General features: G+C 42.3%; 1 protein-coding gene across 1 annotated transcript; it reads right to left on the reverse strand.

The window, feature by feature from the left end:
- Nucleotides 1–4,773: 4,773 nt before the first annotated feature.
- Nucleotides 4,774–9,406, reverse strand: LOC140249405 (serotriflin-like). The gene is made up of 7 exons (XM_072330933.1): nt 9,224–9,406; nt 8,106–8,330; nt 7,216–7,306; nt 6,565–6,710; nt 6,273–6,367; nt 5,683–5,771; nt 4,774–4,901 (listed from the first exon to the last, which is right to left on the reverse strand). The coding sequence occupies exons 1-7, from the start codon at nt 9,404–9,406 to the stop codon at nt 4,774–4,776; spliced, it is 957 nt and encodes a 318-aa protein (XP_072187034.1).
- Nucleotides 9,407–19,025: the final 9,619 nt, after the last annotated feature.

Below are 19,025 nucleotides of genomic sequence, written 5' to 3' on the forward strand. Positions count from 1 at the left end.
TGCCAAGTCCAACTATATCCTGGGCTGCATTAAAAAAAGGGGTGGCCAGCAGAGAGAGGGAGGTGATTGTTCCCCTCTACTCAGCTCTTGTGGGGGCCCATCTACAGTGCTGTGTCCAGGCCTTGGGCCCCCAGCACAGGAAGGATGTGGAGCTCTTGGAGTGGGTCCAGAGGAGGCCACTGAGATGGTCAGACTGATAGGAGAAGGGGGAATGGGTTTAAACTGAGACAGGGGAGGTTGAGGTTGGATCTGAGGAGGAAGTTTTTCCCCCAGAGGGTGGTGACGCACTGAACAGGTTGCCCAAGGAGGCTGTGGATGCCCCATCCCTGCAGGCATTCAAGGCCAGGCTGGATGTGGCTCTGGGCAGCCTGGGCTGCTGGTTGGTGACCCTGCACACAGCAGGGGGTTGGAGCTGGATGAGCACTGTGGGCCTTTGCAACCCAGCCATTCTGTGATTCTGTGATTCTATGAAATCCCTCCCAGCTGTATATGTAGCTTTCAGTAGCAAATGAGTTCACCCTACCTTATATCTCAATATGAAGCTCATGCAGTTAATAAGAATGGGTGATGTGAAAAATGACCATGATTTCCGTTATAGACACTACTGTTATTTTATAAACAAAAGTTGTTTAAGAGAAGTGAGTAGGTAGGCATGTCCTGGAAGGAATAATAATACACACATATATATATATGGTTTATAATTGAACTATAAAATTGTATTTTGTTCAAAATTTGTCATCAAAATAAATGAATACATTCATTTGATTTCAGCTCTTGGGTGTTCTTGGTTTACTTCCATCAGAAGTGGGAGGAGAGGAAGTGGCAGAGGAAAGCTAATGATGGGAAACTGAAAGAGAAGGATGTCATTTGATTTGAAGTGATCAGTAGAGAGTTTATAAGTCTTGCCTGCAGTCAGAGGATGAGGCAGGTGCTGTCTGATATCTTTTTAATGAGGAAGTCCCATCTCCTGTTTTTCAGTTTCATTGTGACCCTTACGCTTGGAGGAATCCATCCTTGGCAGCCTGGTTAAGAGGAGCCAGGAGCAGCCCAGGGGTGGGCACCATCTTCATCCTGTTCTGGCCTTGGTTGGCTTTGTGCTGCGAGGGCTTGAGGTTCTCACTGTCATTTTCTGTCCTGGGTATTCTGACCACATGGATTCCTAGTGGCTTGCCAAGGATGTATCTATCTATGCACATGTGTGTGTGTCCTGATAGAGACTTAACCTGAACATTGAGCTGAAGGCCCAAGTTGGGATCTGGGCTTCCTTGTGCTCCAGGACAGAAACACAGAGGAAACAGAAAGTGGATCTGCTTGGAGTATGCAGACAATAGGGGAAACCGTACACTGTGGGAAATATATCCATATATGATCAGATATGAATATGCAATAGAACGTTTAAGAAACCTACCCTGTGTTGGCTTCAGGTGAATACACTACAGGCAGGTGAATGTTATATCTCTGTGTTTATTGAGCAAGTTCTCATCTCTTCACGAGCCATAAGACCCTTAAATGTTACCTTTTAGTTTTTGTTCAAAACTGTGCTTGAAGTCTTTGCCATGTAAGTGAGCTGCTTAGGAGCTCTTACCCCATTCTCCACCGATAAGACTTCTACCATAGTAGCTGCTCTTATCATCTCTCAGCATATGTGCTTCTTGTGAGGGTGTCTGGAACCAAACAGGAACTGTAAGAAGCTCTCGGTGTTATTAGTTGCTGTGCTGAACTACATCTCAACAGTATCAGTGTCCTGACAGTATAAACTAAATAGATAATGAGAAACCTATGCGAGAACCAGAAAGGAAACGACGCTCATGGCATTACTGTAAAAATATGTTTGTGAATATAGTCTGAGAAGGGAGAAAAGCAGTATCTGACATACTAGAGCTCTGTTGTCCTGTTGTTTTTATTTCACATCATAGAATCTGTAGACTCACCGCTCTGTGGAAAAGTGATTGCTCACTGTTCAGAAACATCTTGGCCTTCCTAGGGGCATGAACATCTAAGTGCCAGCCAAGGTCCCACACTGTCCTCGCAGTCTTGAGAAACAGGATAATCCAGGTATAATATATAATATAATAATCCAGGATAATTCCATCTCACCTGCTATTTTCATCTTCCATATCAACAGGGAACCAAAATCTTTTGCAGTTAAGTATAAGGAGAAGGATAATGTCCATATGCCATTCAGTAGCCCCGTAGGTTGCGTGATGCCCCAACTCTATAATGATGTACCCTACTGTAAGAGAGCTATTATGGATAAGTATTTCCTTCAACTGTATTGAGGACTGCAGTGGCCTTAATTAGTGCACAGTCCTGGTGTTGGGATGGAAATTCAGGCAGAGATGATCAAGGCTGCTGGAACTAGCATTGATACATTGCAAATTAAAACATTGCCTTAATGTGATAGAACAAATGGCTTTCATATGAAAGTCGATTGGCCAACAGAGATACAATGAATCGGTGATGGGGAGGTAACCACCACCAAACTGATTTTATATGAAGTGATTATTTATTCATCAAGAGTTACCTAATAAATAACGTACGGACTATTGTTAAACATAATTGGGGCAGGCTCAGCACTTCTGATTCTGGTAAAAGCAGACGACCCTTCTGCAGGTAGCAATGTGAAAACCTGCTTGAGCTGAATAGTCTGGGCACAGTTCACCCCCTTGTGATCTAAACCAGAATTGCAGCCCTGCTGGTTTAATATGGCAAGGGGACGCAGTGAGTGACATTGGTCCTGCTTGGGGCTGGCATATGTGACTCAGCACCTGAAGACACTGCAGTGCATCCTGCACAGAGCTGGGATGTCTTGTTTGCTCTGCAGAGGCTTCAAAGTGTGTCAGGAGGACTATCAGCGGGAAGGAGCCTCTTTATTCAGAGAAGTGCTATTTGCACATCCTATAATTTCTATCAAAGTTTATAAAATGCAAGCAGAAATAACTTTAATTTCCTCTGTGCCTATCTTTCCCTTAAAGAAAACAATTCTGTGGTGGGGGGTACGTGTTGGGTATGAGAACAAACTCACAGTTCATTTCACATTCATGTCTCTGGTGTAATTTAACCCAAGTGCTCAAAGGTTAAGGGGCAGAGCAGGAAAATAAACCTGAAAATGGATGAAGAGAAGGCAGTCAGTTTGGCTATCATGAAAATAACCCTTGAACGAGCTGTGGGTGCCCCATCCCTGGAGATACCCAAGGCCTGTCTGGATGGGACCTTGGGATTCACTACCTGATCTGGTAGTTGGCAAACCTGCCCATGGGTCTGGATGGTCATAGAATCATAGATTCATAGAGTCACAAGGTTGGAAAGGACCTACAAGGTCATCTAGTCCATCTGTCTTCCCATTACCACTGCTACCACAAGCCACTAAACCAGATCTTGTAACTTCTCATCCAGACGCTTCTTGAACACTGCCAGGGATGGTGACTCCACCACCTCCCTGGGCAGGAGGTTCTTTGAGGTCTCTTCCAACCTGAACCATTCTATGATTCTATGATCTCTTTGAACTGCACCCACTGCAGGAATGCCAACAAGATCTGATAGAGTCACACTGTTCTGATACAGTGGTGTCAAATGCTCAGCAACTCTGCAGACACAGAAACAATGCAAAGATTTAAGACCTAACTTGTGATTATAAGATCATCAGCATCTTATACAGGTAAATACAAGATTAGAAGCAATACAAGAATGGTCATGGCCCTAAGATCAAGTACAGAAGATCCAGCTAAACTCCACCTTAGATGATACTTGGTGGTCTGTGTGCAAGTACAGAAAGGAGGTGGCACATCCAAGACCTTTGGCTGAATTTACTGGAAGGGGTCCTATAGGTGTGCTTTGATAGAAATCATTGCTATTACCTGGGAAATTCTGGAGCAAATGCATTTATCCCTTCAATGTACGGATCATAGAATTATGCAATCACTGAGGTTGAAAAAGACCTCTAAGATTACCCAGTCCAACTACCCACCTACCACCAGTATTACCCACTACTCAACATTCCAGTCATGCTGTCCCAAACCTTTAGAACTGCTTGGGACTGCTGTGAACAAATACAGCACCCGGCACTTTGTCTCCTTGTACTTCTACCCACTGGCCTAAGCCCATTGATCCAACCTGTCCAGATCCCTCCGTAGGGCCTTCCTACCCTAGATGTGATTCTATGTGTCAGAAGATTTGTGTTCAGGCCACAGTCTAGATATGCCTCTTTTCTATACAAAACCATGCACGACTTTTGGCTCTGCTGTTCTTTTCCAGTTTCATTCTATCCTGCATAAAGTATCACAGATCCTTGAAGCACCCATGAGAAATTTTCTGAATGGAAAAACTTATAAGAAACTTCAACAAAACTTCTGTTTGTGAACATACATTTATTTAGCCAGGAATATATTCCATCTATAATTGAAGAAAAGGTAACAGAAGAAAGTTAAGTGGAATTTAACATGTATTTTTCATGTTTTAAAAGTGCGTTTCCCATTGAAAGGATATGAATCAGTGGAACTTCCACCAAAAACAAAAACAAAAACAAAAACAAAAAACCAACCAGAAACCACACTAATAGCTTAATCATAATTTTTATAAAGCCTAACATAACATCAGAGTCTATCTGAGCCACCAGATTAATTTGGAACTGAAACAATTATGTGATTTCATAAACAAGTTACGTTCAGGTCAGTCTGAGCTGAAACGCTGAGCTTGAATGCTTCTTTTCTTCCCAGTTCTACTCTTTCTTTGTCCATAAGTTCCAAAGCAGCTGCAGTGACATCGTGCAGGACTTTATACAATCTGAGTGGTGCACTTACAGGTGGCAGGGCACTTTGTTTTCACCATTGAATGATTACAGCCAAGCAAGGTTTTCATATTTCTGCAGTTTGGAAATGCATCTCGATGTTTGCAAGGATTGGCTAAAATAGAACAGATTGAGAAATGTATTCATTGAAAGAACAAACAAACAAACAAAATACAACAAGAACAACAATAAAAAACAGTTATAGCGTGATACTTCTGCATTTTACATAGTGCATTTTTTTTGCACTTGTTTTCTTATCTGTGCAGTCTTTGTACATTAGTTGGGGAAATATTGGTTGGCGGTTGGACTAGATGATTTTGGAGCTCTTTTCTAACCTTGGTATTCTATGGCTCCATGCCCAGCTGTTAAAATTGCTTGAATAGTATATAGAAGCAGGGGAGGAGCAGACAGAAAAACAGCATTTCCAAGTTGAGTTGCTCCACGTGGCATTCTACAGCAGCCAGGGGCAGGTGGAGATCTTTATGTCCATAGGGACACACACGGATGCTGACAACCCAGACGTGCCCTTGGATGTAGATGCACATCCTGACATTGAGACCAGAGATTCCCTGCAGAGGGCAGCAGAAGACCGTCAATCTAATCGTGCACTTCTTGGCAGCGGCACCGTGCATAGAATAACAGGGATGAGGGGGTTGGAAGGGTCTGCTGGAGATCGTCTGCACCCGGACCCTGCTCACACCGTGTCAGTAGTTACTTAACCCCTATTGTGTTAGTGAAAGTAAACTAAGGGTCAGTTCTGGTACATCTTTCCTGCCAAAGGTTGCATGATTAATGTTAATTAAGGGTTAGGTATGGAGAGACATACTATAAGGGAACAAAGTCATTGTACAAGGCAGCACAATGCTTGTTTTGAGGAGGAAAATACATGCACTTACTGCAAAGCCCTTTCTCACAGTGGCCGGGACAGTCTGCACATCTGGGTCCTTTCCTGTAAGGTGTAGCCACTTGCATGATGTTATTTCCTCTGAAATGTTAAAGAAATAAAATTGGCTTTTTGCCTTTGTATAGTATTAGCAGTTTAAATGATTACATGATTCTTTGTTCTGCTTTTTTAATGGCTTGCCAGCACATAAGGAAATTATCTTGGCAGCGACCTTTTGCCATGCAAGAGTTGGAGATTTGCTCTTTTCTTCTGTGAATATTCATTTGTTGTTGGCTTTCACCTGTGTCTGACTATCTTCTTTGTGTTTAAAGTTACAGGATGACTCCTGCATGATGCCTGATCCTTACACAGACCTTTCTTTCTTCATTCATATGCTAATATTTCCCTACTTCCAGTTTCAACGCGGATGACATTAAACTTGATGCTAAAGCAACAATTCACATTGACGTCTTCAAAATTCCAAATGGCCAAAGCAAACTGGAGGCACCTGATCCTACAAATGCTCAACAGACTGAAGGAGTTTCTAAAACCAGGTCTAGAGCTATCATCACATCTCAAGAGAAACAACAAAGCAGTACGTACGGAGGACAGTAGTGACAAACATAGAAGTAGTTGTACTGGTTCCTTGGGCAGTAGGCAACTGCACACCCAACCTGGTAGCTGTTGTACCACACTAGCTGTAGAGTGAAAAACAGTGAAGTCGTGTCAGAAACACATCGTAGTTCAAATCTAGAAGGTAGACAGATTAATTTATTCATTTATTTCATTTTCGTTTGATTGTTTTTTCTTTTTTCTGATAATAAACACTCCTCAGCAATCCTAATTGTACACATGATTGTGGTGTATTCCTGCAATACACTTTAGCTCTCCATACCTGAGCATAGTTCTTGACATTGCTGCTCTTTGTAGTTGCTCCAAAACCATACTTGAAATTGGAGGCCTGACTGTGCCAGACTTTGATTGCTTCAGCCCATGTTTTTGGTTGAGATGACAGCAAGATATTCTCACCGCAGGTGACACCTGAAGGAGAAATATGTCTGTTTTACCACATAGGAGTGAAGAAAGTTGTAGGGTGGGACAGAGGGAATGGCAATTTTTTATGGCATTAGCACTCTACAGCTCCCAGAGGATAGTACACTTGATCCTGGCAAGGCATGTTACTCTGACATCAGTGACCTTTCAGTCACAGATGGTTATTTGACTACAAAATGTGACACAAAAATATATGTACTTAGGTAGACCAACACTTCTCTATTGTACTGACTTGTCTCCAGTAGGAACTGAAAGAGGATAGTTAAAGAAAGGTACAAGAACGGGGTCAGTTTGTAGCTTGCCCTCTCCCTCAAGCTCCAAAAGTTTGTCTTTTATTCTGACTTTCTCTGACAAAGATGATATTTTTGTGTTTAAAAATCATCCAAAGACAAAAATCAGATTAACGTTTATCCATATTTCTAGTTATCGTGCAGATAGACTGTCTGCAAATCATCATTAACCCATAAGTTTAGTCTCCATTTTCTTCACGTACCATCAATAACTCTGTGCTGCACGGGGCTGATTTGCATTTCACATGTATTTGCCCATTTCAGGGCATTTTTGGCAGCTTTCTCATTCCAGAACTGAAAGACACAAAGGAAAGAGTATTCAGGTCACAGAAAAAGTTTGTGCAGTCCTTGAAGGTGAAGAAAAAAAAGTTATGTCTGAGTTGCTGCTGATTGTGGTTAGCAAACATAAGGCAAGAATCTGTGACTCACTGTTCTAGCCATGTCAATACACGTTGGACAGCAATAAATGGATGTAGTTGGGGCAAACCTGTGTTCATACTATCTTCAAACAAACAACTCTAAGCATAGGGACTTCTGCCAGGTTACTTGAGTTTTGCTAACTGCACAAATCACAGAATCATCACAGTTGGAAAAGGCCTCTAAGATCACCCAGTCCAATCATCAACCCATGGCTACCATGTCCACTATGTCAGTAAGTGCCACATCCACCCTTATCTTGAACCCCTCCAAGGAAAGTGACTCCACCACTGCCCTGGGCAGCCTTTGCCAATGCATTACCACTCCTTCTGAGAAGAAATTTTTCCTAATATCCAATCTGACCCCCCCTGGCATATTTAAGCCCATCACTTCTTGCCCTATCAAATCAGGACTTGCTGGCTAGGAGACAGTTTTCAGATAGCACTTGTGGTGTGTTCTGAGACCCTTGCAATGATTTTACAAGTGTTTACAGCATCTTACTCTGCAAACTTGGAGCATGAATTCAATAGAAACAAAGGGATAGGATTTTGATTTTTTCATCTCAATCTCAGAGTAACTTTCCTGTCCTCTCTATTCACTGTGTGTGGAGTGTTTAGAAGGATACAACATTCTGCTAATGATTTTGAAAGCAGGTTATTAGCTATCCTTCACTTACCATCTTCAGCATGTTCCTTGCTGTTGGAACTACGGATCTCCGTATTTCATTGTGTTGCTCAAGGATCATTTGCTTGTTTTTGAGGTTAATAAGATCTTGTTGAAACCGCTTTTTGTTTTTTATCTGATAACCATTGTATTTTTGTGGGTTTTGGTAACGGGGTTTTCCTTGTTGGTATCCAATGTCAAAAGGGAAGTACTGGTCCACTTGGTTGCGGTGAATAACCTGGAAAACAGTAACAGAGATTGTTCTAGTTCTGAGTTTTGATAAGCAAGATTGATTGAGAACTTGGAAATTCTCAGCTTTCTTTTATAGATTCTTCTTAAATTTTCTATTTTTATTTTTATTTTTCTCCTTTGTATGAACTGCACTTTTCATAAGAAGACATGACCCTAAATGAATAGTGCAGATAGCAATTCTAACTTCAGGTGTCTCCACACTGAACAAGTTGTGGCCATTTCCTGGGGTCCTGTTTGTTGTGTGGGAGAAGAGGCCCAACGCCTCCTCATCACAACCTCCCTTCAAGAAGTTGTAGAGTGCAATGAGGTCTCCCCTGAGCCTCCTCCAGGCTAAACAATCCCAGCTCCCTGAGCTGCTCCTCATAAGACTTGTGCTCCAGACCCCTCACCAGTTTCATTGCCCTTCTCTGGACACCTTCCAGGGCTTCAATGTCTTTCTTGTAGTGAGGAGCTCAAAACTGAACACAGTACTCAAGATACGGCCTCACCAGAGCTGAGTATAGAGGGATGATCACCTCTCTGTTCCTGCTGGACTTAACTCCATTAACCACTACCTGCTGGGCACAGCCCTCTAGCCAGTTCCTTACCCAAAGGAGGGTATACCTGCCCAGGCCACAGGCAGCCAGTTTCCCCATGAGAATACTGTGACAGACCATGTCAAAGGCTTTGCTGAAATCTAGGTAGACTACATCAACTGCCTTTCCCTCATCTACCAGCCTGGTCACCCAGTCTTAGAAGGAGATGAGGTTGGTCAAGCACAACCTGCATTTCATGAGCCTGTGCTGGCTGGGCCTGTTTCCACTGGATGTCATGCATGTGCCATGTGATCTCAACCAAGATTTGCTCCATAACTTTCCCTGGTATCGAGGTCAGGCTGACAGGCCTGAAGTTCCCTAGATCCTCTTTATGACCCTTCTTGTAGATGGGAATCACATCGGCAAGCCTCCAGTCCTCCAGGACCTCTCCAGATAGCCAGGAGTGCTGATAGATGGCAGAGAGTGGCTCAGCAATCACCCCCACCAGCTCCCTCAGCACCTGAAGGTGGAGCCCATCCAGTCCCATAGACTTGTGGCAGTCCAGATGGAGGAGGAGCTTTTTATCTGTTTCCACCTGAATCACCAGGGGTGTATTCTGCTTTCCATCCCAGACTTCCAGATCAGGGCGTAAAGTGCCCTGAGGATAACTGATCTGCCTATTGAAGGCAGAAGTAAACAAGGCATTGAGGACCTCAGCCTTCTCCTTATCCATGGTGGTCACATTCTCTTCTGCATCAAGTAAAGGACGGAAATTTTCTTTGGTTCTTCTCTTACTGTTAATATATTTGTAAAATATATATCTTGTTCTCCTTTACTGCAGTGGCCAATCTGAATTCAGTGTGGGCTTTTGCCTTTCTGATTTCCTCCCTGAATATCTTAGCAACTTCTTTGTAGTCTCCCCAAGTAGCCTGTCCCTTCTTCTTGAGGACTCTCCCAGAGTCTCAACAAGAATTCCCAGTTCATCCATACTGGTCTTCTTCGACTATGCCTTGCCTTATGATGATGAGGAATAGTGTGTTCTTGTGCCTTTAAGATTTCAATCTTGAGGAGCATCCAGGCTTCCTGGACCTCAGGACCCTTCAGGAGTGAGTCCCAAGGGACCCATGCATCTTGAACAGGTCAAAGTCAGCCCTCTGGAAGTTCAAGTTTGCTAGTCACACTTCTGACATCTCTACGAATAGATAACTATAATTCTGTGATCATTGTGGCCAAGACATTCCCCAACCTTCACATCTCCCACCTGCCCTTCACTGTTAGTGAAGAGCAGGTCTAGCAGGGCACCCTCCCTGGTAGGCTCTTGTACCAGCTGAATAAGGAAGCAATCTTTCACACACTCTAGAAACCTCTTGGACTGCTTCCTCTGTGCTGTATTATGTTCCCAACACATATCAGGGAAGTTGAAGACTCCCATGAGAACAGCTGCTGGCAATTGTGAGCTTCTTATAGAATGCCCTGTCCATCTCTTCACCCTGATAAGGTGGTCTGTAACAGACCTCCACCAAGATGTCACCCCTACAGGCCTTCCCCCTGATTCTTATCCATAGGCACTCAACTTCATCATTCCCAACTCCAAACTCTTTATAATCAAAACACTATTTAATACAAAGAGCCACACCACCACCCTTCCTTCCTTGTTTATCCCTTCTGAAGTGCTTGTAGCTATCCATCACAGCACTCTAGTCATGGCAGTGGTCCCACCATGTTTCAGTAATAGCAGCTAGGTCATAGCTGGTCTGCTGACTTTAGCTAGCTTCAAAAAGCCCTTTTGCTTTGGATTCCTTCCCCAGTGCAGACTTACCCTTCTTGAAGCCGATCCACCCAATAGGACAGGTCCTACCTGTCCATCAACTTGGTGCATCAAAGCAGCCAGGCAAATGACTGCAGTGAGAGGACCCATTTCTCTGGAGGAAAAGCAGGCAAAGAAACACCAAGAATCAGTTAATCTCTGTTGCACAAAGTTTGTGGTATGTAAGCAGGATGAGAAAACATTTCAGCATCAAGCATAACACACAGGAGATTATATTAGTCATTACCAAATACAGTTGCATATGCTGAGTGTGCACAAATGAATATATGATGATTCACGGACAGCACTGTCTCATACAGAGGGAAGACTTCACATGGTATTGAGACAGAGACCACCAATACTGGAAAGCTATGTGTTTCTTTGAAGAGACAAATCAAACTCCTCTTGGTTTTTTACTCAGTCCATCCCAAATCTGCACTATTTCTTCAATCTTTGACTCCTTGTATATAAAAAACTAAAATTCACTGATGTGTACAGCAGGTTCACAGCAGTGTCCTGCTCAGGGAAGCATCATCCATACTGGAAGGTGGTATTCTGGAGTGGAGCTTTGTTTCAGTGCATTAACAGGTGCTTCTATTTCTTTTCAGACCCAGACAATGGGTCTGGGAAAGGCTGACTGGAATACTGGAATACATGAAGTGTGAGGCCAATTCGTGTTCACAATTTATGACTATTCCACATCAGATCACAACAAAGGAAAGATATTCCACTGGGATTGGACCACACTCAATCACAGCACATAAATGTATCTTGTGACTTTTAAATCTATCCAAAAGATCTTACTGCTAATATTCACAGGAAATGTATGAACAAACATAAGGTGTGGGTCACTATATCAGAAAACGGCAATCAAGCCACTCCTGGAACTTTCTTTGGATTTTGCTCAACTATACAGAGCTTCATTCTATCTGTGGGGAAACTCAGCCAAAGAAGAAAAAGGACATCACCTTTTCTCCTACATGTGACATCACTGGAATAAGAGGTCTGAGTTCAGACCAATACTACACACACTGTTGTGTTATTCTGCACAGTGTGCTGTATTTTTTGCTGGGTATATCTACTCCCAAATGGATCACAACAAAAATGGCACCCCAGCAGTGCCATGCAGGTAAGAGTTTGAATCCAATGGGCTTCATAGTTACATTATGATGGCCTTGTGACCAGGCTAAGAAACCTTATGAGGTTGATTCAGCCAATGAAAATACCCAGAGAACATGGTCTGGTAACTGAACATTCCTGGTGGTAGATAGGTTGCAGAGAGATTAATCATTTATTATTTCAGTACTGTACTCTGTCACATGATACAAATCAGTAACACAACCTATCACACTACAGACTTCATGCCATTCAGGTATTTGCATTCTAAGGCTTGCATAAGGTAAAGGTCAGTTGCATGAAGTAGAGACAGGGATCACACTCGTTAATGAAGAGTAAATTCTAAACTGGAGGGATATTTTTGTCTGCTGAGTTGTCTGACTCTCCCTCCAGTTACACATAGAAAGAGGATCTTTCTGTGACTCCAACAACAGGAAGCACAAAACATTTCTAGCCTCTGAATTAAAGCAGATTGAAACACTGCCACACTTCTTCAGTTGTCAGATGTCAATCAAACCACAGAATCATAGAATGGCCTGGGTTGGAAAGGACCACAATAATCACTCAGCTCCAACCCCCTGCTATGTGCAGGGTCACCAACCAGCAGCCCAGGCTGCCCAGAGCCACATCCAACCTGGCCTTGAATGCCTGCAGGGATGGGGCATCCACAGCCTCCTTGGGCAACCTGTTCAGTGCGTCACCACCCTCTGGGGGAAAAACTTCCTCCTCAGATCCAACCTCAACCTCCCTTGTCTCAGTTTCAAACCATTCCCCCTTGTCCTATCACTGCCCACCCTCACAGATATTCCTCGGAAGAAATTTATTTGGTATTACTTTCAAAGTCAGAAGATGACCATTCCCAGATATGGTTACCCTCCTATGTCAATAGTATTCAATCAATTATATCACTTTCATGTTCTGTGTTTACGAAAAGACAGATCACAGCGACATGCTCTTAGGTAGCTCTGTTTGAAACCTCTGTTCGTCCAATGCAACCTTGATCAAATTGAGCTTGATCAAATTATAAATGAATAAAAATGTATTCTGTAACAAAATTTTCATTCTACATTTAGAATGAAATTATCAGCTCACTGTATACTAGAAGATACAAAAGATATTTTAAAATGGCATATACCTGAAAGTTTGGACAAGTACACGATAACTGTAGATGTCAACATTCTGAAGGCACACCAAAGAACCACAGAATTGAAGGGACTCGAGAGATCATTGAATCCAACCCCTCTGCTAAAGCAGTTCCTTACAAAAGGTGGCACAGGTCGGCATCCAGATGAGTCTTGAGTATCTCCATAGAAGGAGACTCCTCCACCTCTCTGGGCAGCCTGTGCCAGTGCTGCCATTCTGACAATAAACGAGTTCTTCCTTGATGAAATATCAGATATTTCCCCATACACCAGAGAAATAAATTTTAAATAACAGTAATTAATTAGAAATGCATCTCTCGTTATTGACCACAATTCGGTGCGAAATGGGTTAATTTACTAGAAAAGAACCTTTTGAACTAAAAAGATCATATTTAGTCTTCGCTTCAGAGGTTTCTCACCCAGACAGGTGGAAGCTGTGCTTTCTAAACAGAAAATATAATTTGCTTTTTAAACTCTGCCCCTGAGATAAATACAAATAGGTATTTTCTTTTAATTACCAGGTCTAGTATGACTTAGATATTAACAACACTAGTCTTCATAACACAGTGCAGAACCACTGCTGACCAAGCAACAGTGAATTACATTTCTAATACTGAAATTAAATCCTCTGTACATTACCTCTTCCTGGAGATACTTCTATTGCTTGGGAAGAGTAGTGGAAGTTAGAGGCTTTCCTCACGCCAGGGTTGTATATATATACCCATTCCCTTTCTATGTCAATATTTATTGCAGATAAATGACATCACCTTTGGGGCTGTGCATTTTAGAATAAATTATTTTCTTAAGGAACAGGTGACTGCAAATAAACCAATCCAACCTCATTCTTCTTCTTTTTGTCTTTTCATTTTTCTCATCTCCAGGGCAGGAAAAGAGAAGATCAAGGTCCTGTTCTTTTGCAACATAAAATCATCTGTAGACCGATAAACAGGCTGATGTGTTCACAAAACCAAAGCTCGACTTTAGGGATGCTGCTTTGCAATTCTCAGTTCTGGTTCTGGCAAAAGAGTGTCATAAAAGATCAACACACTGTGAAATGCTGATGTTTTCTTTTAAGTAACTTCTGAACTTTAATTTAATATATCAAATGTATATTGCTTTAGATCACTGAGGCCAACAGGCTGTGGCACAGGGCATTATTTATAAGCACCATAAAGACTGTCCCATGCGTGGCTGAAGAGTAAGCTACTTGCAGAATGGGTACAGGTGTGTACCCTTTCCCCTTGGTTTGAAGAGATGTTTGAAGGTATGGCTTGTGTTTGATTTTCCTTCAGGGTAGCATCACTTAACTCACACTTCATATCATCTTCGTTTCCACTGTCCTTAATAAAGTACCATCACAAAGTCAGCTTTGACAGCTCCTCACTGCTCATCTCTTCTCTGTTTAAACACAAGTTACCTTGCTTCCTTCTAAGGTGCCTGCTAGCTTTTAGAAGCCATAAAGCACCTCCTCATTCTGTAGTTCCCTTCCTCATCCTTGCCTTTATTTGCCTTTATTTATTGCCTCCTCATTCAGCAACATTCTGGTTGATGCTCAGCTGAGTTTACTGTTACAACTCGGTTTTATTTCTTTATTTCTTGTTTCCTACAGAAATTCAGAAGTTGTTGATATTGCCAGCATTTTAATATTGGATTATAGCTCCTTTGCAACACAGCTGCTTTTGTTCTTTACTTGTATAATGGGTACAACTATGGGAAGTCATTAACATTCCTACATCCTTCAGTGTTCTCAGAGAAGGGCAAGGGTCTTTTATCTCTGTGAAAACTTTTCTTGTGATAACTTTGATGAGACTACAGTTATCACCATAAGAAGCCCAATAAACTAGCTAGTGTGGTTATTAAGATTGCATCTCTCTATTGACTATAAGGGGAGGCAGAATCTAGCAGTTCCACCCACTCAGTGTCTTGGGAGATTGTTTTGCCTTTTTCCCTTCTACCATACAGAAAATATTTATCTAAGCCGAACTGGAAGATTTAAAGTGAAAACACACATTCCCCTCTGAATCACTCCATCCAGTACACTCAGTAAATTTCATTAAATTGCTACAGTCACCTGAGCTTTATTTGTATTGTTAAAATGAAATATTTTGCAAGTATTCTTTTAAAACGTGCCACACCTGTTTAAATAGTCAAATCCATTTATCTTATAAAGAATATCTGTCAGATACGTTACAAATCATGGTCAATGGGTAAAAGAATTGGGAAGAAAACAGAGATTAATAAAACTGACATCCGGGTCAATGGTACTGAGAGCAATTCAGCATAGCAACTCCCTCTTAACTTAAGTGGACTATCTGAAAGGGTGGAGTAATTTAATTTAACGAAAATATGAAGAGAATAGAAAAGGATTAATTCCACAGTTTGCTACAAATGTACAGGTATATTCTTCATTGGGTAAGGAGCTGGCTGGAGGGCTGGGCCCAGAGCGTGATGGTGAATGGAGTTACGTGCAGCTGGCAGCCAGTCATAAGTGGTGTTCCACAGGGGTGAGAACTGGGTTCTGTCCTGCTTCATATCTTTATTGATGACCTGGATGAGGACATTGAGTGCATCCTCACTAAGTTTACAGGTGCCACCAAGATGACAGGAAGTACTGATCTGCTTGGGGGTAGCAGTGCCCTATAGAGGGATCTGGACAGGTTGTGTCAGTGGGTTGGGGCCAATGGGAGGACAGAGAAGACAGAGAGTTCAAGAAGCGTACAAGTGTTGGGTCCTGAACTTTAGTCACAATAACCTCAGGCAATGCTACATGCTTGGGGCAGAGTGGCTGTAAAGCTGCATGCAGGAAAAGTATCTGGTGATATCAGCTGATACTTGGCCATACAAGAGACAGAAGTGTGTCCACGTGGCCAAGAAGGCCAGTGGCATCCTGGTTTGTATCAGAAATAGCAGGAGCAGGAGGTGATTATCCCCCCGTACTCAGCTCTGGTGAGGCTGCACCTCACTCAGTTCATTTTTGGGCCCATCACTACAGGAAAGACATGGAGGCTCCGGGGTGTGTTCAGAGAAAGGCAGTGAAGCTGTGATGGGTCTGGAGCACGATCCCATGCGGAGCAGCTGAGGGAACTGGGTTTAATCTGGAGAAGAAGCTCAAAGGAGACCTTCTCACTCTCTACAGCTCCCTGAAAGGAGGTAGTGATGAGAAGGGGGTCAGCCTCTGCTCCCACATAACAGCGATAGAATTAGAGGACTGAAGTTGTGGATATTAGGAGGAATTTCTTCTCTAAAGGAGTGGTGATGCATTGGCACAGGCTGTGCAGGGAGGTGGTGGAGTCACTGACCGTGGATGTATTCATGAAACAGGTAGATGTGGCACTGAGAGACATGGTTAGTGGGCATGATGAGGATGGACTGATGGTTGGACTGGATGGTCTTAGAGGTCTTTTCCAACTTTAATGATTCCGTGATTTTATGCATGTATTTTAAAAGTGGATAAATCTATGGAAAAAAGTCTATGGAAAGTTAGTTTAAAACATAAACAAATTCATCTGGAGAGATTTGACTGTGGAAAATCTGAACTGTGAGAACCTGATCTGAGGCCAAGGGAAGGCAAAATTCCAGTTTTCTGATTTCTCTGATTCCCCTGAATTCAATGGCAGCAGAATCTTTGAAGGCTGCTGGATTACAGATTTGGAGATGCTGAGCATGGACAACTTGCATGTTGAAAATTCTGACAACAGCACAATTCTAATACTGCTGCAATGATCTGGAGGAGCTGTGTATTCATCTAGCATTGAGAGCAGGTGCAACAACTCTACCCTTCCCATAGGAACACATGCTGTGATGAATCCTGCCTTAGGAGAGCAAAGCCATTCTCCTTGGCTTTTCTTTACTATTTTCAATTCAAGCAGTTGTACCAATTGTATCAGTGCCCACCCTGGAACAACTGATGTCTTTCAGGGCTGAAATGTGCTTTCCCTTTACTAATGAATCATTTCAGGCACTAGAGACTACTTTGATTTTACAGGTCTGCTGCCAGAGGCAGACTTGCAGTGTGACTTCTCATCACTCCTCACCTGCAGCTTACGTAGCTAATGACTTCAGCTGTAGATATCTTTGACTGAAACAGGCTCTACAAACAATTAATGTTTCTCATGTATGCATTTTTTTGTTTGCTCCAGGCATTTGCTTGGAAAAGGTGTTTCTTTAACATGTCAGTACTGATGGTAATCCGAGGCGTTTTGCCATGAATACTTGAAAAATGTTCCAGCTTTAATCACAGAGTCATAGAATGGCTTGGGTTGGAAGAAAGCTCAAAGATCATCTAGTTCCAGCCTTCCTCGCATAGGTAGCCTTGCCAACCACTAAATCAGACTGCCCAGGCACCCATGAAACCTGGTCTTTAATGCTGCCAGGAATGGGGTGCCCACCCTTTTCTGGGCAGCCTGTTCCAGTGCCTCATCACCATCTGAGTGAAGAATTTCTTCCCAACATCTAACCTAAACCTCCTCTTTTTCAGTTTAAATCCATTGCCCCTTGTACTATCACTACCTACCTGCCTAAAAAAGCCAATCCTTCATTCTGCTCATAAGCGTTTTGATCTTTTCCTACACTTGATGCAGGAGTATAACTAAGATGTGTTGCTTAGCAGAAAGATTGGTCTTTACATAACATTGTCCAGTTGACAAAAACTGTATTTAACTTGTGAAGGCTGAAACGCATGGTAAAGTGTAGAAGAAAACAGGGAAATCGGACTCACATATAGTGAGTCCTACATGGTCTATTCCGTTGCACTGGTCACAGCAAGCACATGAGAAATGTTCAGAGCAATGAAAACATTCATTAAAGATGATGCATCTGAAATGACAGTACACCACGATGAAGAGTCATCTGGAAATGATGTTGCTGACTAATTACAATATTAACAGTAATAATGATTGAATTAACTGCATCTGGCCATGGCCAAACTCGTTTGCAGCAGCTTCTCACCTTGCTTGTAACAGCAGAGAGGTTTTAACACCCTGAGGAGGGAAGGTGCTTGATAAAGGCTGGATTGAACTCATGTTACAATGGGATGTATTACATACCCTGTCACTCAAGTGAGAGGGCTTTCTTCACACCTTGCTCAAGTGGGGCCATTCCACAGTCTGAAGCCACAAGCAGAAATCATAGGCATAGATGGAAAAGTGAGAAGAGGGAGTATTTAACTGCATGAAAAAGGCCCTGATAAAAAAGAAAAAAAACCAAAACACTTTAAAGGAAGCTATAGAGTTCTGGTTTCTACATCCTGTAATACCTTTGCCTTTTACAGAGATAGAAAATGTACACACAGTCCAGGAAGCAGGGTCTGGAACATTGACTTTTTGAATGCTATAATGAGCTGTAGAAGAATAATTAGTAAAGAAATTGCTTCTTGGCTGAAACCAATACATTTATTTTACAAGTTTCTGATATTGGTAGGTACCCAGTTATTCACACTAATGTCGAAGATATCTAATTACACATGCTTACATTAGTGCTTTTCTGTAATCAAGGTGGGGAAAAGCAAATACAGACATTTCTTAATAAGTTAATGAGTAGATTCTTTTGAAAGAAGTCATAGAAAATAATTGTGTTTAACTAAAAAGGGGCAAATATAATATGGGAGTCTGCATCTGAGCTAGTTAACCCATCAGAGTGAAGGAGATCTTCTAGGTTTAGACAGAGCTAAATCTAAAAGCAGCAGAATGAAACAAGATATCCAAGGCACACTGCAGTGCTAAAAATGTTACACGGACACAAGAAAGACCTGTTTCCTTCTAAAGGGCACTGGGAGGCTTGGCAGGGTACTCAGGGGCACCACAACATTGCCTGGACTCCCAATGGGATTAAATGCCTTGTATGAATTTTAAGGGTTTCCTGGGAGAGCCTTATCTCATACCAAGACATGTACTTGTTGGCAAGCTTATTGCATCTCAGACTGTGGTCTTCATTAACTTAGATTCAGATGAAATGGCAGAAGAATGGTGGATGAGGTCAACACCACTCAAGTTACTCATTTTTCAAGCGTGGGTACCGCAGTAACTTTGATTTTTTATTGGCATACAATGCCACCACTACAACCAAACATACCAGCCTTTTAATAACCAGAACTCATCTTACTA

This window comes from Excalfactoria chinensis, chromosome 3, assembly GCF_039878825.1.
Source record: "Excalfactoria chinensis isolate bCotChi1 chromosome 3, bCotChi1.hap2, whole genome shotgun sequence".
NCBI classification, from domain to species: domain Eukaryota; kingdom Metazoa; phylum Chordata; class Aves; order Galliformes; family Phasianidae; genus Excalfactoria; species Excalfactoria chinensis.